The 24,661-nt window shown below is 41.2% G+C and overlaps 1 protein-coding gene across 1 annotated transcript in view; it reads right to left on the minus strand.

Moving 5' to 3' along the window:
* Positions 1-21,695, minus strand: part of nedd4a (NEDD4 E3 ubiquitin protein ligase a) — a 74,869-nt gene extending 53,174 nt beyond the window's left edge. Inside the window, exons 1-5 of the mRNA XM_034189823.1 lie at positions 21,459-21,695; positions 20,711-20,784; positions 3,674-3,752; positions 3,521-3,559; positions 3,226-3,279 (exon numbers count right to left, since the gene is read on the minus strand). Of these exons, the coding sequence (XP_034045714.1) occupies positions 3,226-3,279; positions 3,521-3,559; positions 3,674-3,752; positions 20,711-20,784; positions 21,459-21,503 (291 nt within the window). The 5' untranslated portion in view covers positions 21,504-21,695. The remainder of the gene's footprint in view (positions 1-3,225; positions 3,280-3,520; positions 3,560-3,673; positions 3,753-20,710; positions 20,785-21,458) is intronic.
* Positions 21,696-24,661: the final 2,966 nt, after the last annotated feature.

Consider the following 24,661-nt stretch of genomic DNA (forward strand, 5'->3'; position numbering starts at 1 on the left):
GTTTTAAAAAAAAGGAGAGTGGTGGAAAATTCCTAACAGGGCGTGATTACTTTCAGCACACATTTAAAACCGAGTCAGGTCACACTTAAAGCGTTCTTTAAATAAGTGATCATGATGACGTTACTATTTAACGGCACGGTGGGTTGGTGGTTAGCACTGGTGCCTCACAGCAAGAAGGTCATGGGCTGATTCCCGGCCTTTCTGTGTGGAGTTTGCATGTTCTCCCCATGTCTGTGTGGGTTTCATCCGGCACTCCGATTTCCTACCACAATCAAAAACATGTTTATTTAGAGTCTGCTCCTTTCTCTGTCCCTAACCAAGGCAGCTTTTCTAAAGCTGGAGTTGGTCCCTGGCGCTGGACTGTGGCTGCCCACTGCTCCTAGTGGTTGGATTGTCTAACTGTAATTAGGATGGGTTAAATGCAGAGGACGAGTTTCATTGCATGTATGTATGTGCAATGACAATAAAGTTTCTATTCTATTCTATTTTGAGCTTTTCCTCATGTCGGGCTCCAGATAACATACAATTATCAGTCACGCTCACTTCAAGCAAATACTGTATATACAGTAGTGTTCAGAATAATAGTAGTGTTATGTGACTAAAAAGATTAATTCAGGTTTTGAGTATATTTCTTATTGTTACATGGGAAACAAGGTACCAGTAGATTCAGTAGATTCTCACAAGTCCAACAAGACCAAGCATTCATGATATGCACACTCTTAAGGCTATGAAACTGGGCTATTAGTAAAAAAGAAAAAAAAAAAAAAAAAAGGAGAAAAGGAGGTGTTCACAATAATAGTAGTGTGGCATTCAATCAGTGAGTTCGTCAATTTTGTGGAACAAACAGGTGTGAATCAGGTGTCCCCTATTTAAGGATGAAGTCAGCACCTGCTGAACATGCTTTTCTCTTTGAAAGCCTGAGGAAAATGGGCCGTTCAAGACATTGTTCAGAAGAACAGTGTAGTTTGATTAAAAAGTTGATTGGAGAGGGGAAAACTTATACACAGGTTCAAAAAATTATAGGCTGTTCATCTACAATGATCTCCAATGCTTTAAAATGGACAAAAAAACCAGAGACGCGTGGAAGAAAACGGAAAACAACCATCAAAATGGATAGAATAACCAGAATGGCAAAGGCTCACCCACTGATCAGCTCCAGGATGATCAAAGACAGTCTGAAATTACCTGTAAGTGCTGTGACAGTTAGAAGACACCTGTGTGAAGCTAATTTATTTGCAAGAATCCCCTGTAAAGTCCCTCTGTTAAATAAAAGACGTGCAGAAGAGGTTACAATTTGTCAAAGAACACATCAACTGGCCTAAAGAGAAATGGAGGAATATTTTGTGGACTGATGAGAGTAAAATTGTTCTTTTTGGGTCCAAGGGCCGCAGACAGTTTGTGAGATGACCCCCAAACTCTGAATTCAAGCCACAGTTCACAGTGAAGACAGCAGGGCTGTGAAATGAAAATTGTGAAATCCAAGGAAAATTTGCAGGGGGTCTTGGGGGGGGGGGGGGGGTACAGCTCCCCAGGAGCTGGGGTCTAGGGCCCAGTGGGGCCCCAGAATTAAATTTTTATCTAATGATACTTTTTCAGCATCTCCTTGAAGAACAAATCTCAAAATTAGTGGATATTTAAACAATCCTATATTCAACCTTTTATTTGACCTGTCGATGATGTTGAAATAACAGAATATGACATGGATGTAGAACCTGGAATGATTTTCCTTTTAATTGTAAACCAAATTATGCATTAACTCAGAACAATTAAACTACATTAACTTTATGAAGACTAAAAAGACTGTTAAGCATTTCAAAAACCACAGCTAAAGCTTGTAGAATATTTGGAAAATCATGGTAAAATATCAATAACATACCTTATAGTAAAAAGTCACTTATATTCTTCATGCAGCCTTAATCCATTCAAAGCCACAATGTCTTTTTTTACAATGAAAGAAAGTCTAGATTAGTAAAAAAAAAAAAGAAAAAAAAAGTTACATAATCTAAAATCCTGTTTGAACAGCAGTTTGTTTATTTTCCAGGGAGAGAAAAATTCTTACCGTGTTTCCTGAGAGGGCACAGTTCACTTTTCCCGTTTATCTTTCAGGTGTGTTGATGAAGCCAGCAACGATTCCACAGATTCTTGTCCTTATAAGACTTTTTCAAACAGTCTTTCTCGCCATCTTCGCTCTGTGCAACGTCAGTCCGTGACACAGACATGCTGCACAAATCTTCTTTTAAAAACTTGAAAGCTCTAAAAGTTTGGAATATCCACATGCTAAGTTTAGTTTAAGCGGTGCACAGGAGCCACACAGCGTCACCGCAGCAACCAACCAGTCCTGCTTTACGACAACTGTCCTAACAGCCAGGCTTTGAGTGGCGTTTTTCCTCCACGAAACTCCGCGGATCCGAGGAAACTGATTTGTATCTGTAACACACAGATCAGTGTCCGCGGACTTATAAAACTTACACGATGTCGTAAAAAAGAGAACGCTTTGCGATAAGCATTTTAAAAACTCAGTGATGTTCACGATTAAAGAGTACATCACTAACACCCCACCCCCCCTCCCCATGATGAAATCCGTGGAATCGATATGTCAGAATACTTGAAGAAGTCATGTTGCCTTATGCTGCAGAGGACATGCCCTTGAAATGGGTGTTTCAACAAGACAATGACCCCAAGCACACTAGTAAACCAGCAAAATCTTGGTTCCAAACCAACAAAATTAATGCCTCGCAGATGTGAAGAAATCATGAAAAACTGTGGTTATACAACTAAATACTAGTTTAGTGATTCACAGGATTGCTAAAAAAGCAGTTTGAACATAATAGTTTTGAGTTTGTAGCGTCAACAGCAGATGCTACTATTATTGTGAACACCCCCTTTTCTACTTTTTTTTTTTTTACTAATAGCCCAGTTTCATAGCCTGAAGAGTGTGCATATCATGAATGCTTGGTCTTGTTGGATTTATGAGAATCTACTGAATCTACTGGTACCTTGTTTCCCATGTAACAATAAGAAATATACTCAAAACCTGGATTAATCTTTTAAGTCACATAGCACTACTATTATTCTGAACACTACTGTATGAATAAATGCATTTATTAAATAGCAAAGAGTGTTGTGTAATGACACAAAGAGCTGTGCCGTAAAAACACAAAGGAACAGACATTCCTGTTGATTAGTCTCATAAATTGCTAAAATGTTGAATGTATCTGAACTTACCAGACGGTTTTCATCAAAAACCTCAAGAAGCAAGCGATGCTTTCTGGGGTTCACCTGAAACATCACAGAAATTAAATTGTTCAAATTTCTTTCTTGTATGAAGGCACCAAAACACTGACCCACTGCTGACAAAATCTACATCAATTTACATTTAGTATGTCAGTATTAAATGCCATGACATTACAATGAGGATTAAGTGTACAGTTCTCTGATGTTCTTAGTTCAGGCATGTAATTTAATTGTGCAAATAAACCTAAACACTTTTTATGCTAAAATTTGATGTTTTATTACTTACTTTAAAAAAGAATTCTTCATTCCATTTGGGATCCAGTGTCTTCATGTTGAGATATTAAAGATAAAATAAAATGACAATTTTTGACACATACACGATGTATCCACAAATAAAACACAATGGCGACTGCAAATATAAGTTACGTATGTTTCAAACCTTTTTTATTGTTTTTGTCTGAAGACTTGTTATTTCTCCATTGACAGGGTCATAGAGGGACAGTCTAGTATATGGATCACTGCAAAATAGAGACAAACATTCCAGTTCGGTTATTATGTAGACAATCTATGCAGTTACATTGGATCTACTTGTGGCTTTCCAACAAGGAGTCTGGTCTTTATGTGTAAAGATTTTGTTTCAATCAAAAAGTTTTACAGATAGAGCTAAACAGCCACGGCAATAAAGTTTGACTAACTGTAACACAACAGTATCAGCTACTATACACTTACCACAAACATGCTTTAATTGTTATTGGTTTTTAAAGCACTATGTCAAATACTGAAAACAAAGTCAATGACATTTCTTGCTGAGTTGTCAAGCCATTTGAATGATTGAACTACTGAATTAATTTATTTTGAACACACACACACACACACACACACACACACACACACACACACACACACACACACACACACACACACACACACACACACACACACACACACAGAGACCACAAAAAAAAAAAAATAATAATAATAATAGTTCAGAGACAAGGAGTATGCACTTCCAAACTGACTCAAACAATATTCCAAATATTCCGTGTATGCTACATTTAACCTGCGTGGAACTTCTTATACGCCAACTGAATTTCAGACATTTAATATATATTACTCTGGAACAAAGAGCACAAACAGTGTTGTAACGGACAATAAGCAGGGCGTTAAAGAGCAAACTTCACTTTCCTGAAGAATGACAAGAACAGGAAGCGATCGCAGCTCACAGCAATTCCCACTGAAAATAACGGCGAAATAAAGGCATTAACCAAGAAATGGTTATTACAGGAAAAGCTGACTTTAACTGGATGGATGAACATTACAATGGACATTTACACTATGGAAAAGATAACAGCGTGTATCAACTACAAATTGGAACAGTTTACCTCATACTGGAGAAAATGGATCCACTATGTAACATCTCATAGGCCTGATTTTGTTTTCTCATTTAATTCGTAAAGTTATAACAGCAATCTACTCCCTAATTGCTTCGGTTCTGTTTGGGTAGTTTTTTTTTGTTGTTGTTTTCTCTAATATTGCTTTACAGCATTTTGTGTCGGGGTATGTGTGCTTTTAAAATGAATGTACATTGATGTTGATAGTATGAGGATGATGAACACACAGTGGTCACAGTATGTTATGTATATATTTGACACGAAATGCTAATAAAAAAAAAAAATTACAAAAAAGAAAATAACGGCGAAACAACTTGAGCTTCTCGCATGTTTACTTTGAACAAACACAATAACAACATCTACAAACCTAGATAATATATTCACAAGAGTTTTAGGCACAATATACAAAGAATTTTACCTTGTGATGTTAATTCTGTTGTCTGTGTAGCGGATAAACTGCATCGTTACATGAAAGTCTCAATGCATTTCCCAATGTTATTAGCATCTCGCAGAGCGGCAAACTCTCTGAGATTTTGTGGGATTTAAAACCTCAATAGGGCAGATTCAGGGGTTTTTCTAGGAAAATTTAGCAAGGGGGTGACACCACATGCAAGGGAGCAAGAATTTGGTATTTTTCTGTTTTATACTATTGTAAACTGAACATATCACACCCTCCTCTCAGCCACCACCTCTTTGGACTCAATACCGACGCCCTGTACAAGAAAGGCCAGAGTCGCCTCCAAACTCCTGAGGAGACTGAGATCCTTTAGAGTGAGCAGGCCTCTGCTTAAGACCTTCTACGACTCTGTTGTGGCCTCTGCTCTCCTCTATGCTGTCGTCTGTTGGGCCCCGGGCAGCACAGAGCGGGAGAGAAAGAGACTGAACAAGCTGGTCAGGAAGTCCAGCTCTGTCCTGGGCTGTTTTCTGGACTCTTTGGAGGTGGTGACTGAGAGGAAGGTGTTAGCCAAGTTCAAATCTACCATGGACAACTCCTCTCACCCTCTGCACCGGACTGTAGTGGAGCTGAGTAGTTCCTTCAGTGGCAGACTGAGGCACCCTCAATGCAAGAAGGAACGATATCGGAGGTCGTTCCTCCCTGCTGCTGTCAGACTGTACAATAACATGTCCACAAATCATGTGCAATAACTACTTGTTTACAAATTCCAGCACTAGTGTCACCTTATCACATCTAAACTCCACTTAACCTATTGTAAATAAGATGCTCCTACCTTTTTAACTCCAATCATGTTATATATATATATATATATATATTATTTCTACCTCATTTTCTTATTTTATTGTATTGTTACAAGTATTATTATTATTGCTTATCTTTGCACACGCTGTTTGATGCACATTTTCCTCTACCCGCACTCATCTTGTGTGTTTTTTAAGAGCTGATGTAACGTGAATTTCTCCACTGTGAGATCAATAAAGTATTATCTTATCATATCAGTTTTGGTCTTTTAAGTGAGCTGAACACTAACGACAACAAGATACAAATATGTGTTACATCACGACCATAGAGATATTCACACCAAAATGCATGTGTATGGTATGAATGTGCATCATGTGCATGGTAAGCATAACGCATGCACACAAGATAAATAATTATACCCCTGACATCGGGGTGAATGTGAGGCATTATTGTAAAGCGCTTTGATCATCTGATGCAGATGGAACAGCGCAATATAAATGCAGTCCATTTAGCATTTATATAGTTTTAGTAGAACATGCAAGATAATCCAGTCATACATCTGCATTCAGGAAGCTGGCTGAGCAAGCAAAAATCTATTCTGTAGGGGTGCCGGAAAAAAATCAATTCACGTCCGAATCGCGATTCTTATTTATTACGATTCTGAATCGATCCAAAATGTCCAAAAATTGATTTTTTAAAAGAATTTTTTAAAATATTTTCTTGCTTACTCGCTGCGTGTACTGTCTGTCAGGCAATGGCTTCCGTACTACAGTGTCCCCGCGAGGGGAGGGTCCGACGTGCTTCAAACATTCGTGAGCTGCAGCTTAGTATGGCAGACGAAGAGCTAATTTAGCCAGCACCGTCTTTGCTGAAGGCAAATGTTTGGGCGCATTTTGGATTTTATTATTTGCTGCGTAAGAAGGAACTTGACATAACTTATGCAGTGTGCAAATTTTGCAAAATGAAAGTCAAGTACTTCGGAAACACTTCAAATCCCCAAGCCCACATGCTACACCATCACCCGGAGCTAAAAGAGGGGAGCAGCGGTCTCTGCCGACTACTGACCAGCTCTTCGCTAAACTGCCAGCCAACTCTGAACAAGCAAAGCAGATAAGTAAATTTACATCTAGAATCACTTGATTAACCTTGCAAAGCTGCATTTTCTTAAACATAAAATTTTTTTTTATGTAATATAACTATTTCTCAGAGCTCTTTGAATCGAAAATCGATTCTGAATCGAATCGTCACCCCAAGAATCGGAATCGAATTGAATCGTGAGTTGTTGTACGATTCACATCCCTACTATTCTGTACCCAAAAAATATATTTCTATGTTTACCATTATCCACATAAACACCTAATAATAACAATGTCTTACACACAGGGTGTTATTTTCCATCTGAATTCTCTGTTAGTGCTCAACTTGGCCCAGATGCTTATCATGGGTACACAAAGTAATCAAACGGGGAACTAATATCTCATGTGTACAAAACAGACTTTCAAGTACAGAATACCCGTAAAATGTGGCCACACTACATTTTTATTCCTCTGCACTGCCTGCAGTACAAACAACTTGTGCAGCACTGTACAGATCCTGCTGCTCCTTTGCTGCATGGATAGAGGTGCACAGTGTGATATGTAATGCTGCATTCACGTCGGCTGTAAGCATCAGACGGTAAACTTGATGTTCCATTGTCTGCGACAATAGGTTAACGGAAAAATTCGACCACTTCTGGCTGTGAGCTCACCATTGCATACTATGACGACACTTGCTGTAAACAGCTAAAAAAAATGTAAACTTTTTCCGCTTACTGCAGCAAAAATGAAAAAGCACCACAAATGAGGGGGGAAAAATAAAGTCAATTTTCACTATTCTTATAGGGTCATTCCATATGAAATGAGCCAAATTGAGAACATCTTCCAGTTTTATTGTCTCAGAATTGCTCTGTTTTATTATATTTTGTGGTATGAGGTGTAAGATGAAGATTGCACTTCATTCCAGTTAAATATCTCCACCCATTCCGATTTTATAGGCTGTTGAAAAGGGGGGCATGGCAACATTAACCCTTTGTTATTGGTTTGTAAGCATTTTTAAGAGGCTCTAACTCAAAAACTAAAGATATCAATTAGATTTTTTCAGAATGTATTAACTCTGTCTTAAACGCTCAGAAAAAATGATTTTTACAAACATTAACCCTCCACTGGCCACACAGGATCAGCGTGAAAATTTAAATTTGAATGGTACTGAAGCAAAATCAGCCAAGTATAGGCTCAATTTTCTCACATACCATTAAAGATAGTGCTTTTGCTTTTAGTTTTCTGGAAAGCACATGCCAGGGGCTTCCAAAGGAAGTGAACTCCAGACTGATGCTGTTATTTATTTCAGAGCAATGTTAACCCTTTTCAGCCTTGGTTGCCGGTTGGGGCACTTGTGGACCCCTTTTTTCACCATGTGGGTATCTTCTGATTTTCAAAAACTTTGTATCATCTAAAAGCTCTTGATATGTGCTGCTAGAAAAATTACCCACTGATATAAAACAAACACCCCTACACATAGAATTAAAGCCCTCTTTTCAGGGTATATCCCACTTTTTGCATATATTTTAATGTACAGTCATATGTACATAAATGTACACAATACCTAAAATGCATAAATAATACATGTACAACAGCTCTTTTTCATTTTTTAAAAAAATATAAAATATGTAAACCTTGAACTAACTAATTATGTTAACATCCTAATGCATTCTGTTATTCACAATCAACCCTTGTACCTCTGGTTCTGGACAAAAAAAAGCCCACAATTTTGCCAGGCTACTCTGTAAATATTGACTTCTACTCTGTTGCCAACTTCAGGCTATCAAACCATGCCTGCACTCTGGAAGCTTCTTGACTAGATAAAACATAGTTCCTTCCAAGTCCAGTGGTGTCTGGAGCATCCATCAAGAGAATGTGAGTCAAAGGTACCCAGCATTCGTCCACCCTACGAGGCCAGTGGAAATTTGAGGCTGGTCCATTTGGGTGCATAAATGAAACTTTGACATCGTCATTCTCTTGAGATTGCTCAATGATATTTGCCAACCACCAATGGCCATCATACAAGCAGGCCACATAATGACCAGGGATACAGTCTGCCAGTTTTAGAGGCTCAGGTATAGGGGTACCGCACTCAAATCCGACCTCCACTGAAACAGTGGTTATCCCTGGTACCCAGAACTTTCTTAGCCCCCTCAAATCTCTTCAGCTGCTGCTTTGAGTGCTTCTGAACATCCTCACTCTCAACAAAAATTGTCTTGCTTTCATTGTCTTGCTTGATTGTGCCCCCTATTCCATCGCAAGGACTCTTTCCATGAGAAGTGGCAAAAAAAATGCCATTCTGCTTCCATGCCAAAGTCTTCCTTGTGATGGAGAAGGTTGCAAAAGTTCTTGAAATTTTTATATTGGGAGGCTGCCCCATTGCTGAAGTAATATGCTTTGCTTAAAGTTGTCGGGATACCTGTTTTGATCAGGGGCACAACCTGAGTGAGGAAATAATGAACTGCAATTGTGTCGTGTTGCAAGTGATTGCTGATTACACATATGCTTCGACAATGCAGGGAATCATTCATCTTGTAGTACACAGTAAAGGGATGCAGGGTTGCTTGGGAATTATCCCAGTGGTAACCCTGTGCTGCATCCTGTACTACAAACGAGTAATTCTCAGCAAAGTCAAGCAGAATGATGCATTCATCTTCCCCCACGTTAGTTTTTAGCTTTTCCAGAAAAGCCCCCTGATTCTTAGCAATAAAGTGATGGGTGGTTAGTTTATCAACCATGGAAGCCAACTTATCAGTGTAGGCCTGACAATCAAGAACATGCTCTACAATAGTTGTTCTGTCAACGGTAACCCGTTGCTTGAATCTAATTTCCTCAAGCCCTGCCACAGCCAACCGTTCCTCTAGAAAAGAGTCAAGTGCTTAATTTCCCGGACATAGCTCACATCGGTGATGCATGCAAGTTTTTGACTGCACTGAACAGACCATCTTTGACATCAACTCATGATAATCAATTTTATCACCTGGCAAGCTTGCTAACATTAATTTGACATTTTGTTGTATAGTACAAACACATACTGAGTGGTTCCCCTTTGCACCAACAGTAACACATTGCTTGGGTCTCAATTCACAAAATTTGGACAAGTTTATCTTATCATCAGGGTACTGCTTTTTAAATTGAATGTACAATTCATTTAAGTTCAACAAAATAAGTCTTTTCTGCACCCGCTGCTTCTCCCCATTCAAATCTTTCACATTTACAAAATCTTTTGCCCCTGGTAGCATTCTAGTAAATTGGTCATTTTCATAGAAAGCCAAGACCTTGTTAATTGTTTCTAAAGCTATTTGCCAACTGCCAGTTTTATTGACTAAGTCAGGAAGAATTCCATTCTGTTTCCGCATTTTTACAGCATTTCTTGCAACATAGCTTGTAACACCAAACCTGCTCACAATCTGTTTCCTACTCCAGGAAACAGGGGCACATGTAAGCAGTTGTATCTTTACTCTTGTTGATGCAGCATCCACTTTCATCTTTAGCTCATCCAAGAAGATGTCATAGTCCCTGCATACACTGCGTTTGCCATTTAAAAATGAAGCAACATTTTCAACACCATCACAGACTATCAAATGTGGGAAAGTGCCTGAAAAGAAGGACATTACGAGGGAGGCATGGGTATGGTTTAACAGTTTTGCAAACCTGTGTATTGTGTACATTTATGTACATATTACTGTACATTAGAATATATGCAAAAAGTGTGATATACCCTGAAAAGAGGACTTAAATTCTATGTGTAGGGGTGTTTGTTTTATATCAGTGGGTAATTTTTCTAGCAGCACATATCAAGGGCTTTTAGATGATACAAAGTTTTTGAAAATCAGAAGATACCCACATGGTGAAAAAAAGGGTCCAAAAGTGTCCCGCCCGGCAACCAAGGCTGAAAAGGGTTAACATTGCTCTGAAATAAATAACAGCATCAGTCTGGAGTTCACTTCCTTTGAAAGCCCCTGGCATGTGCTTTCCAGAAAACTAAAAGCAAAAGCACTATCTTCAATGGTATGTGAGAAAATTGAGCCTATATTTGGCTGATTTTGCTTCAGTACCATTCAAATTTCAATTTTCACCCTGATCCTGTGTGGCCAGTGGAGGGTTAATGTTTGTAAAAATCATTTTTTCTGAGAGTTTAAGACAGAGTTAATACATTCTGAAAAAATCAAATTGATATCTTATTTAGTTTTTGAGTTAGAGCCTCTTAAAAATGCTTACAAACCAATAAAGGGTTAACGTTGCCATGCCCCCTTTTTCAACAGCCTATAAAATCGGAATGGGTGGAGATATTTAACTGGAACGAAGTGCAATCTTCATCTTACACCTCATACCACAAAATATAAAAAAACAGAGCAATTCTGAGACCATGAAACTGGAAGCCTTGGTCTTTTCATATGGAATGACCCTATATTAAAACTAGTTAATGCTATTTAATATAAAATAAATATAAGCCCATATTGATTAAACTGCATGGCAAAGCCTATTAAATAATGACAATGATGATAATGTGCCTGCCCCCCCCCCCCCCCCAAAGTGTCTGATGAGCGGAGCATGGTGTCCGGACTCGTTATGTGAATAACAAGTCAACAATGGAAAAACGGACCAAACTGTCTGGTGCCCAGTGGAGGGAAAAAAGAAAATTCAAGGAGGAAAAACAGGACCAATTGAGGTACTGTAAAAAATAATATTACATGTGTGACTTTTTTTTTTTTTTTTTGCTGCACTACATCAGTGTTAACATGCCTTTGCTAATTCCTAACTCCTCAGGCATTCCGGGGTGAGGTTCACCTAAATTGACCGAACCCAAAGTAAACTGTGTTTGGTTGGGGTGGGAATAGTTGGAAGAGGCTTTGAGCGGAGTTTCTCCCCATCATTTTGAAACGCATCGATTGTCAGTGTCAGCAACCGGCTGTTACATTCAACCCAACCCTCACGGGAGGGTCTGGGGGTTGTGGTTAGGGTGTGGGGAAGGGACACACTTATGTTATGGTTATATTTAGTGTTAGAAGACGGGGTAGAGTGAGAAATAGTAAAAAAAAACAAACCAACAACAACAACAAAACACATCACAAAAATGTCACTCATTTCATGACGGAGGCATGAAAAAAGGGTGAGACTGAGCTGGAAATGTCAAGTGGTTAAGCAAAGCTAAAGTTTTCTCTGTTTGCAATAGCTAAAAAAAAAGCTATAACATGGGTGTAAGCTTATTTGTTTATTTGTGTTTATTGGAGCTTTTATATGTTTGAATTTTTTTCATGACATCAAACAAACAAAACAAAAATTCAGGCTTTTTATATTAAAATTTCTAAAATGATGCCCCGTTTTAAACTCACAGTGAAAAGTAATCTCTGCATCATGAATTAAAAGAAATTAAAAATCTAAAAACCAAAATGATGGTGTGAATAAGTAAGTAGAACACATACCTTTAGTTGAACACATATAAATCATCACTTTTACATCCAGTCTTCTTCAGACAAGTCAGGGGATGGATACATGAACATTTCCAAGACACTGAATATGTCTTGGACTTTATTTTGCATCAATTATGTAGAAATACAAACAATATGGTACTCTATGGTAAATCTGTGTGAAGAAGATAGTTCTCAAATACTGAGTGACTGTGCAAGGAGACAAATTCATGATGCAGAGATTACTTTTCACTATGAGTTTAAAGGGCATCATTTTCAAAATTTTAATACAAAAAGCCTGATTTTTTTATTTGTTTTTGATGTCTTAAAAAATTTAAACATGTAAAAGCTCAAGGCTGCACAAACCTTTTTCACAGAACTGTATTGTGGAATAGGCACCTGATGGTGTCACAGACTCCTATTTTCAGATGCTCTTTTGAGGTATTTAAGCATAAACCATGTGGTCTCAAAACAACTCTCATATGATGATGTCATAGATGAGTTTGCTGCAAGGAAAATAAGGAGAGTCGAGCTGTAGCAGGTGATATGAGGGTTTCTAGTTTCTAAGCACAAGGTTTCTAATTTGTTCTACATGTTCTAAACTGTTTTATTGAGTTGTTTGACATTATATTCTATTAAAAAACAGATTGATTTAGTTTTTTGTGTGAGTGTGTATGTAAATGTGTAATTTACTGTGTGTTGGGGGGGAGCATTAAATTTTTTTGCCTAGGGCGCCAAATTGGATAGGGCCGGCACTGAGTGTCAGGGTAATATTTTTGACATTATCACGCAGAATCATCTATCCAGACCCTAAGCTATATCAGCATCAGAACTGAGACTTACAGACATATACACAGATACTGTGCATGTAAACTGGACACAGTATGAAGATGAACCTGATCAGGACCCTTCATGGTTTTGGACATATATGTATTCCACGCAGCAAAGCCCCTTTTGCACCGGGCCTGCGGAGTTGCATTGTGCTGCCTATCTAATACACAGGAATGTGTGCAGGAGGAGAAGCTTGGCTCCAAGACGCTGTTTTTACAGACTGCCTGGACACGCAGATGGATTTGATACAGTGGAAAAAGTCATACATTATTTCCAGGAGTTAATGGACTTTATTTAACGTGCCACAATTGTGATAGAACTTGAAGAGATGAAGGCGGAGCTACAGCCAGCGATCACATGCGTGATCTGTTCGCAAGGGGTTATACTGGATGTGGACAAGCCCTCTCACTGGCAATCCGTCTGTGAGGAGTTACACTCTGCCTCTTCTTCCGTAGTTTTGAAGCTTTACTGCCAGCAAAGTTCACGGGATGAATAATCTAGCAATATAGGTATGTACTGATAAAAAAACCTAAAAGTGTTTTTCACCCTGGCGTAGGGTTGTGTACAATTGCAGAGGGATGGTGTATAGCAGCGCAGTATTGCATAGACTTACATACAGTAGCAGAGTGTTGTCTAGACTTGTGTGGAGCATTGTGTCAGGGGAGGTGATGGTCTAGTGGTTAAGTTGTTGGGCTTGAGTCCAGAAGATCATGGGTTCAAATCCCCACCTGACTGGAAAATCACTAAGGGCCCTTGGGCAAGGCGTTTAATCCCCTATTGCTCCCGGTGTGTAGTGAGTGCCTTGTATGGCAGCACCCTGACATCGGGGTGAATGTGAGGTAGGGTGGTCCATAAAAATGGTCAAATTTTTTTTTTCAAAAAACTTCAAGTCTCACCCTCTAAATTTGTTGTACCTAACATAAAAACACATCATGTACTGGTAGCACACAGCCCTTAAAGATTTTACTCGCAATAACTTTGTCATATAGTATGGTCATTTCCAGATATTTCCAAATTATTTGTTTTAATATTGATATGTCAGGACAGAAATTATGGCAATACATTGGAAAATCAAATCTTTTCATATCCCATAAAATAGTTAACACTAAAACATGAATTGTGAGATGCAGTTCTTCTCGTACATGTATCATGCTCCTACAATACCTACATACTGGGGTAGCGAAGATTTTGTAACAATCAAACATTGCATTTTCATTTTATTGATGAAATACTGTTTCATTATTGATAAATTTAAATAAGTCTATGCTTTATATATTTCCACATATATTTTGATCTAGCTCCAAACAATAATATTCTTTATGCCTTGCAGTACTTAATATTCAAAAATGTATGAATCAGCACAAGAACCAATTATACAGCTGGGTAACATAAGAGAACATCCTTTACATGATAATGATATTTAAGTAGCTTGCATCATGACCAAGACTTGCTGCCGTTTCAGTCAGAATATAGGTGGCACTTCTGTCTGTTGTTTTGGTCCTATCCAATGCTGCTGCAAGTCCTGGTGTTACAACAGCTTTAATTTTACTGGCTTTTTGTGGCACTGGCATAACAAATTCTTCATCTGGACTTTCTTGTTGTGTGGGCCGCCAGAAGAGGAGGTACTGCTGGCCCACCACCAGAGGGCGCCCTGCCTGAAGTGCGGGCTTCAGGCACGAGAGGGCGCTGCTGCCACGGACACAGCCGGGGGTGACAGCTGTCACTCATTATCTCTTGACAGCTGTCACCCATCTACTCTACAGCATCTCACTCCATAAAGACCAGACGTCATCTCCACCTCGTTGCCGAGATATCGTACTTCTATGGAGGTAACTTTCTCTGCCTGTATTAATTGATTCCAAGAGCTATTGTTTTGCAGCTGTCAACCAGAGGACCGGCGTGGGTCGCGACTGTTTCGTCCTACGTCCGTCAGATAAGTGGTTAAACAGACGCTGCACGAGTGTGTGTTAGAGGTGGAGGTGGCATTCCCACCTTTGTTGTTACGGGGTGTACACACACCCACACTTGACTGTATTTGTTCTTCGCCAGCAGTACCAGATCCGACAGTCGGGGACGGTGATCACCTGGGAATTCGGGACTTGGCGGCTCCAGTATTCACCAGGTTCGGTGGCGGCGGAAATCGTGTGGTTCCGGCTCTTCTCAGGACAGACGTCTTCTATCCTCGAGCCTGCCCACACGTCACCTTTGTGGATTGACTGTTATCAGATTCTGAGATTGTCTGTGTATTCGTTGTGCACCTTCACAACATTAAATTGTTACTTTTTGGCTCATCTATTGACCGTTCATTTGCGCCCCCTGTTGTGGGTCCGTGTCACTACACTTTCACAACAGGATATCTCGGCCAGCGTCATGGATCCCGAGGGGCGTCACCCATCTGTTGGACAGCCAATGGAAGAGCAAGGTGCACAGGCGTCTGCAGGAGGCGTGCTCGGTGAGTTGCAGCAAATCCTCACCGCCTTTACCGCTCGGCTGGATTTGATGTCCGAGCAAAACGTCATCCTTAATCGCAGGATGGAGGCTCTCACCGCACAGGTGGAAGCGCGCGATCAGAGCGCTGCTGCGGCTCCTCCTCCTGCCGACCCGGTGCCGGGTATTAATATTCCACTGGTCATTCAACAAACCCCCCCACCATCCCCTGAAGCATACATAAGTCCCCCTGAGCCGTACGGGGGTTGTGTGGAGACGTGCGCGGACTTTCTGATGCAGTGTTCGCTCGTCTTTGCACAACGACCCGTGATGTACGCGTCTGACGCCAGCAAGGTGGCTTATGTTATTAATTTGCTTCGGGGTAAGGCACGCGCCTGGGCTACGGCGCTCTGGGAACAGAACTCACGGTTGTTATCAGCATACACTGGGTTTGTGGGGGAGTTCAGAACAGTGTTTGATCACCCTAACAGAGGAGAGACCGCTTCAACAATGCTGCTGTCAATGCGACAGGGGCGCCGGTGCGCAGCCGAATATGCAGTCGACTTCTGCATCGCGGCTGCGAGGTCCGGCTGGAATAACGTTGCGCTCCGCGCCGCCTTCATAAACGGACTGTCATCGGTCTTGAAGGAGCATCTGGTAGCTAAGGAAGAACCGCGGGATTTAGATGGGCTTATCGATCTCGTTATACGGTTAGACAATCGGTTGGAGGAGCGCCGTCGGGAGCGAGGCGAAGGACGTGGCTGGATACGCGCCGTCCCTCTCCCTTCCGGGTTCGAAAAGGGGCCGCCCTCCCCACGCTCCACAGCCGCAGCGCTCCGTGGGGCAACAGCTCCCCCTGCTGACGTTGTTAGGGAAACGCACAGGGCCAAAATTAGGAGGCTGGTCCGCGGGGAGTGTTTTCTCTGCAGCTCAAAGGAGCACATACAGAAAAACTGCCCCAAACGGCCACAACGACAACAACCGCCCTTAGAGACTGGGCTAAGGGGGGGTCATAACATTCACGTGGGACACACACAGATTGCCACACGACTCCCAGTTACAATCCTGAGCGGGGATTTAACCCTTCAAGCCCCAGCACTGGTGGACACGGGGTCAGAAGGGAATTTGCTAGACAGCAGATGGGCAAGGGAGGTAGGGCTCCCTCTGGTGGCGCTTCCTTCGCCATTGCAGGTGCGGGCACTAGATGGCACCCTCCTCCCTTTAATCACACACAAGACACAACCAGTAACTCTGGTGGTGTCTGGAAACCATCGGGAGGAGATTGAGTTTTTTGTAACTCCTTCTACCTCCCGCGTGATTTTGGGCTTCCCATGGATGTTGAAGCACAATCCCCGGATTGATTGGCCGTCTGGGGTGGTGGTTCAGTGGACCGAAACCTGCCATCGGGTGTGTTTAGGATCCTCGGTTCCTCCCGGTTTACATGCTAAGGAGGAGGTCAAAGTCCCTCCCAATCTGATGGCAGTGCCGGTTGAGTACCACGATCTTGCTGACGTCTTCAGCAAGGATCTGGCACTCACCCTTCCCCCGCACCGTCCGTACAATTGTGCCATTGATTTGGTTCCAGGCGCTGAGTTCCTGTCCAGCAGGCTGTACAACCTCTCACGACCTGAGCGCGAATCAATGGAGACCTACATCCGGGACTCATTAGCTGCCGGGCTGATCCGGAACTCCACCTCCCCGATGGGGGCAGGTTTCTTTTTTGTGGGCAAGAAGGATGGCGGACTCCGTCCATGCATTGATTACAGGGGGCTGAATGAGATTACGGTTCGCAACCGATACCCGTTGCCATTGTTGGATTCCGTGTTCACCCCCCTGCATGGAGCCAAAATCTTTACTAAGCTGGATCTTAGAAATGCGTATCACCTGGTTCGGATCCGGAAGGGAGACGAATGGAAGACAGCATTTAACACCCCGTTAGGTCACTTTGAGTACCTGGTCATGCCGTTCGGCCTCACCAACGCCCCCGTGACGTTCCAAGCCTTGGTTAACGACGTCTTGCGGGACTTCCTGCACCGATTCGTCTTCGTATATCTGGACAATATTCTCATCTTTTCTCCAGATCCTGAGACCCATGTCCAGCATGTACGTCAGGTCCTGCAGCGGTTGTTAGAGAACCGACTGTTTGTGAAGGGCGAGAAGTGCGAGTTTCACCACATGTCTTTGTCCTTCCTGGGGTTTATCATCTCCTCTAACTCCGTCGCCCCTGATCCGGCCAAGGTTGCGGCGGTGAGAGATTGGCCCCAACCAACAAGCCGTAGGAAGCTGGAACAGTTCCTCGGCTTCGCTAATTTCTATAGGAGGTTCATTAAGGGCTACAGTTAGGTAGTTAGCCCCCTGACAGCCCTGACCTCTCCAAAAGTCCCCTTCACCTGGTCGTATCGGTGCGAAGCCGCGTTCAAGGAGTTGAAACGACGGTTCTCTACTGCGCCAGTTTTGGTGCAGCCCGACCCTAGGCGCCAGTTCGTGGTTGAAGTGGACGCCTCTGACTCAGGGATAGGAGCCGTGCTATCCCAGAGCGGAGAGACCGATAAGGTTCTTCACCCGTGTGCCTACTTTTCTCGCAGATTGACCCCGGCTGAACGGAACTATGACGTCGGCAATCGAGAACTCCTTGCGGTGAAAGAGGCTCTTGAGGAGTGGAGACACCTGTTGGAGGGAGCGTCTGTGCCGTTCACGGTTTTCACTGACCATCGGAACCTGGGGTATATCAGGACCGCCAAGCGGCTGAACCCCAGGCAAGCCCGCTGGTCACTGTTCTTCGGGCGTTTTGACTTCCGGATCACCTATCGCCCCGGGACCAAGAACCAGAGGTCGGATGCCTTGTCCCGGGTACACGAAGAGGAGGTCAAAACTGCACTGTCGGATCCACCGGAGCCCATCCTGCCTGAGTCCACTATCGTGGCCACCCTCACCTGGGACGTGGAGAAGATCGTCCGGGAGGCCCTGGCACGGAGCCCGGACCCCGCAGCTGTCAACCAGAGGACCGGCGTGGGTCGCGACTGTTTCGTCCTACGTCCGTCAGATAAGTGGTTAAACAGACGCTGCACGAGTGTGTGTTAGAGGTGGAGGTGGCATTCCCACCGTTGTTGTTACGGGGTGTACACACACCCACACTTGACTGTCTTTGTTCTTCGCCAGCAGTACCAGATCCGACAGTCGGGGACGGTGATCACCTGGGAATTCGGGACTTGGCGGCTCCAGTATTCACCAGGTTCGGTGGCGGCGGAAATCGTGTGGTTCCGGCTCTTCTCAGGACAGACGTCTTCTATCCTCGAGCCTGCCCACACGTCACCTTTGTGGATTGACTGTTATCAGATTCTGAGATTGTCTGTGTATTCGTTGTGCACCTTCACAACATTAAATTGTTACTTTTTGGCTCATCTATTGACCGTTCATTTGCGCCCCCTGTTGTGGGTCCGTGTCACTACACTTTCACAACATTTCTGTGTTCTCTTCACTCTGGCTGGAGACAGTGTCAGGTAGTGAGACATTAGATGGTCCAGGCTCCTCCAGTTTCTCTTTGTATTTTGCTTCTGCAGCTTTCCTTTTTTCTGCTCTTTGTTCTTTGGCAGTTTGTATTTTATCTATGCCTGTCATGCATCCTCTACCTTTCTCTCGCTGAGCAAGTAGGAACTGTCTGTCATCTTCAAACTTTATCATTGTTAGGACATCCTGATGTGCCATGTCAAACAAGTCCTCCAAAGATTCATCTTTCTTCTGCTTGTCTGTATTGCGATTCTTGGTCTTTTTCAATGTTTTCCATTTTCCGAACACCTTTTCTAACTTTGTGATCAGATGGTGCTTTGCCCTCAGTGGGATTCTAGCTCTCTACCAAAAAGGAATTGCCATGTCTATAGAGGTCACAGCAGCATCATGGACAGTTTTCTTCAAATCAGTGTGTCTGAAGAAAAATACCTTGAGTATTTGCCCATTTGAGGGCAATTTGTTTCCCTTTATTTCAGTCGGTGGAACCAATAAGGTATACAAATGTTCTACTTCTAGTAGCTGACATGTTTTACTGAAGTTTCCAGTTAATGGTTAAGCATGTTAAGTCAGCAAGTGTCTCTTTTTACATTTATCTCATGTTAGATTCACCATCACCAAAGATCTGAAAGAAAAGAAGCTGTGAATTGAAGCAAAATTTTCAGCTTGTAGCCTAAAATAACATTTTTGAAAGTATGTTGTTTGTGAGAAATATTTAAACCCAGGTATAGTTTTAAATTGAATATAAAATTATACTTTAGTTACACTCAGGTGGTTAACTTCTATCCTCTTTATAAGTGATGTGATTAGATACTGGATAATGGATAACCTATTGCACGGGCACTCGGGCAGCGATAATTGATATATTTACAACCTTCAGCTATGATGTGCTACCTCTAAATATTAATGAATGACAAAAATATTTGGCAGGCTTTCTTTTTTCCCAAAGCATCATAAAATGAAGGGGTGAGAGTAATGAATTTCCAACTTTTATTTTTTTGAACCACCCTAATGTGAGGCATAATTGTAAAGCGCTTTGAGCATCTGATGCAGATGGAAACGCGCTATATAAATGCAGTCCATTTACCATTTATTTGTGTCCGGTGCTTTACGTCGAAAGTTCGTGAAAAAATGAAACCTGTTTCATTTTTTGTATCCATTTCACGGACCCCTTTGCGTCCCTCAGCGTATTACCACATAGGGCTGCATAAGCTCAGCGTAGTCAGTAGATACACTGTATTATGCAACTCTACTTTGACCCAGTGTTAAAGGGAATTAAGAAAAGGCAGGCAAACTCAGAAGATTTTGCACTCACAAAACTCACTGCCATTTCTGGAAGGGTGCTGTGTATTTTGTGATTCAGAATTGGGCTCTGAACAGCTGTTGCTGTTGTCCAGCAACCTTGCAAATTATTTTTTCCTTAAATTTTCAGGATTTAAGGGTTATGGTTTGATTTTTCTGAAATGCACAAACAGTATGGAAATTCAAACAATACTTCCAGATATGCGCCAGCCCCTTTGTGCACTTCCAGACATCGTGGGTAGCAACAGAATTCCAATATGACCCAGGACCCAATTCCAGAATTTTCAAACTTAGCTGTGAAAGCATAACATAGACACTTTATTAATTAAAATTTACCTGGCTCCAAGTATGTCTTTCTTAGCCAGCCCAATCCCAGCAACAACCTTCACTTTTAGGATTCTGGTCTCATCCTGAAACAGCAAAATTAGAAATTATTGACATCTATAAAAATTTGACTGAGGTAACATTATTTCACACATGGAATAATCTTTATTGAAATATGAAATTCCTATTACATCTATCTACTAACAACGCATTTAGTTTACAATACATCTGCCATTTCCCAAAATTCTCCAACCTTCTTCACGCATTTACTGTAAGTAATGAATCATCAATTGATTTTGAAATCGGTCATCCTGTCAGTTTAAGGTCTTAACTAAAGACCTGTCAAAAATTCTCTGCTCTTAAACAATATCGTTGGCTGAAAGCAGTAATGACAAGACATTTAAGAGCCTGATCGATCTCGTTTTCTGAGGCAGAGTCTGCTGGCTTCCTGTTGACAAAGTGCACAATTAGGGAGTTCGTGGTAGCGTCGACTGGAAAGTAGATAAGATCGATCACATCGATTTCTGCCGATCCCTGACACATCTAACGACAGTAAAAGCTAAACGACGTTGATAAAATTCAATTACCACTAGTGCGAGTGAGTTTATTCCCTAAGTTTTTTTGTTTGTTTTTGTTGTTTTTTTTTGGAAAGAAACTTTGTTCCGCTCGTTAGCTACAGTTAGCGTTAACCTGGCGGCTAACGTGATCACATGAGCGATTTATTGCTGCTAAATGCGACAGGAGGGCGGCTGTACTTTACCTCATCTGTCTGAAGTCCTCGGTTTTGTGGAAAAAGTGAAGCCATATTATCTTGATTCGTCTCTCTCCTCGCGGGGAGCTACAACAAGATGACAGTAAAAGTCTTTATTTACCACTGGTAATCAGTGATATTACGTCAAGTGACGGAGCTACGAAGCGTGTATCGAATAACCGCCAAGCAGTTTCCCGCTGAAGCTTGTGTCATTTACTGCCGTTGAGCATTTTTACGGTCAAAGCAGCCGCCCCTAACATTGGAATGCGCCCATATTGTAGTAATTACGGTGAGAACGACTTGTTTTGCCAGTTTTCTTCTTAAGATAAATGTCAAATAAATGTCAAATAGTAGGCTTAAGGGGGAAAAAGATAGAATGAATCTGAAATGTTTGTCATTTGCAGAACCTGTCCATGATGATTAATTATTTGCAAGCTTTATCGTATAAGTTACTTTTCCCAATAAAACGAGAAAGCGAGGATTTCTGATAAGGGGAAATTTTTCGTGTTTAAATCTATTCGCTTTCTTGTTATAAAAAGAAAACGTATTTAACGCTAAGATTTTCTCGAGAAGCTATGCCATATCAGAAAATACGTGCTTTTATTGTGAAAGGGTGTTTCGTAGCCTGACCTCAGTGAAGCTAACAGGGAGCAAAAAGATTGATTGATTGATTTGGTTGGTTTTGTAAAACATAAAACTGCACAATATATAAACAATAAAATACTGTCACTGTGGCACCTGAAATAAAATGCCGAGGATAACACAAGAAAGTCAAACAACGTATTTACGTTGTGGTCCTCAAAAGATGTCAGCGTGATGTCACTGTTGCGTGATCATGGAAACAGCAGCGCTTTAAATATGTTTTAATTATGTTAAAAACTTTTTTTATTTGATCAATTTTTAAAGGAGGAACTTAACCCTTTAATTACTTGTTAATGGCCTTTTATTCACTGATTAGCAGGTATGTTTATTTTTAAAAGGTACTTTTTATTTATTTTAAATGTACCATTCTTTGTATTCTACATGTGTACCATTATTGTTAACTTGTTTTACATATTGTTAATGTATCTTGTATTTGTTTTCATTGCATTGTTTTATTGTATTTTATGTATTGACCACAATGGAAATAAGTGTTTTCACTTCCTTGTGTCATCCATGTATCTTTTATTGGATACACTTTATGTATATGCATTGAATTTTACTAAATCATTTCAATTCAACACCAGAAACAAGCTTTATATAAACAGCCAGGGCAAATTAAATATAAGCCCTCAGAATTTTCTGGTTCCCTGTATACAAAAACTCTTCATCCATTCCAATCAAAGTGAAATGTGATATATTTGAAGAAGTCCCTTGGGTAAGTGGCCAAACCAACAAGAAGTCCAGTTTCTGTAGAGTAAACATGTATATATACCTCTCTCCAGCTGAGAATCTCATCCACTGCTTTAGATTACAGGTCATGCAGAACAACATTATTAGATAGTTGTTAAATGCTACTCCCAGAACACACATTGGTTATGAACAGCTCAGTATGGTTAGTGTCTTACCTGTGAAGTCTAGAGTTCAACAACTGAAGCTTGGTCATATGTTTAATGTGGTGAATGGCACTGCACCAGATAATCTCACATTTCATGTACATTTGGTTCAAAATCAACGTGATTACAGAACAAGAGCTACCGAAGCATTATGTGTGGTACCAAGATTGAAGGGTTTTGGAAAAGTTATTTTATTTATCCAGGAAGTTGTTTGTGGAATAGTCTACCTAAATCAGTTAAATTGTGTCAGGCGAACGTTACTTTTAAAAAAGAAGTTAAAGAATTTTTATGGAGTAAACTGCACAAAATTAATGGCATGAATATTTATTACTTCTTTTTATGATATTGTAAATTTGGTGTTGCCTTGGTAAATTAGTTTTGTAATTTTCACTTGCTTGTGTTTTTAGCCAATTTTTTTATTCTCAAATATTTGTATTTATACTGTTGTTGGTGGGATGTGTTTATTTATAATCTTGTATTTGATGTGATATGACGGTCGCTTTGGAAATAAGTGTTTTTAATTTCAGTTCAATTTATTTCATTTTATATAGCACCAAATCACAACAAAGCTGCCTCAAGGTGCTTTACACAAGTAAGGTCTAACCTTACCAACCCCTAGAGCAAGCACACAGGCAACAGTGGTAAGGAAAAACTCCCTCTGATGATATTGAAGAAGAAACTTCAAGCAGACCAGACTCAGAGGGGTGACTCACTGGTTAGGTCATTCTAACACTTCCAAGGTTTTGACAAAGCTTTACAAAGCTGAAGAAACAGAAAACAGGAAATTAAACAACATAACAAAAAGATGCATTTGATGAGAAGTTCACGCAGGCATTTATGCCACAGGCAGAGGTCATCCAGCATTCCTCATGCCATCACTGGGCCTGCTCCAGTGGCAATGTCCATTCCAAACACAGACTGCAGTGTACTGCATCAGCTTTAGGCATGGCATCTTGCAGTCAGTCCTGTAGCCTGTGGTCTGAAGCTATCAGTCCTGCAATCCTATGCAACGCTATGTGTACCTCAAACAGAAAGAAAAAGAGCAGAATCAGTTGGCCAGAAAAGCTACACCTAAGGTATAATTCATCAGCAGTAAACTGACCAGAATGGAAAGAAAATAATGAGATCGCTGGCCACTAGCCCAAAGCTTCACTAACAGATCCAGAATTTTGATGAAGTTGAGGCCGAGACTCATTCTTTGCTAATAAAATAAATTTAAAAGGAAGCATAGTGCCATGCTATGCCAGTATGCTAGCCATACAAGAGGGAGAACATATGCGTCTTAAGTCTGGACTTAAAAGTCTCCACAGGCTCTGACTGTTTTATTGCCATAAGGAGCTCATTCCACACAAAAGGTGCACGATAAGAGAAGGCTCTAGCTGTGGCCCGCAGACTTTTTAATTCACCCTAGGGACACAAAGTAATCCTACTCCCTGAAAACACAGAGCCCAATACAATACACAGGGTTTGATTAGGTCAGCTAAGTAGGGAGGTGCTAGTCTGTGAATAATTTTATAAGTTAATAGCAGAACCTTAAAATCCAACCTCACAGAATCGGGAAGCCAGTGAAGAGACACCAAAGTGGGTGTAATGTGGTCGAACTGTTTGCTGTCTGGCAGCAGCATTTTGAACCAACTGGAGACCCTTAATGTTGGACTGTGGTAAACCAGAAAATAG

The sequence above is a fragment of the Thalassophryne amazonica genome, chromosome 2, assembly GCF_902500255.1.
Source record: "Thalassophryne amazonica chromosome 2, fThaAma1.1, whole genome shotgun sequence".
Taxonomy (NCBI): domain Eukaryota; kingdom Metazoa; phylum Chordata; class Actinopteri; order Batrachoidiformes; family Batrachoididae; genus Thalassophryne; species Thalassophryne amazonica.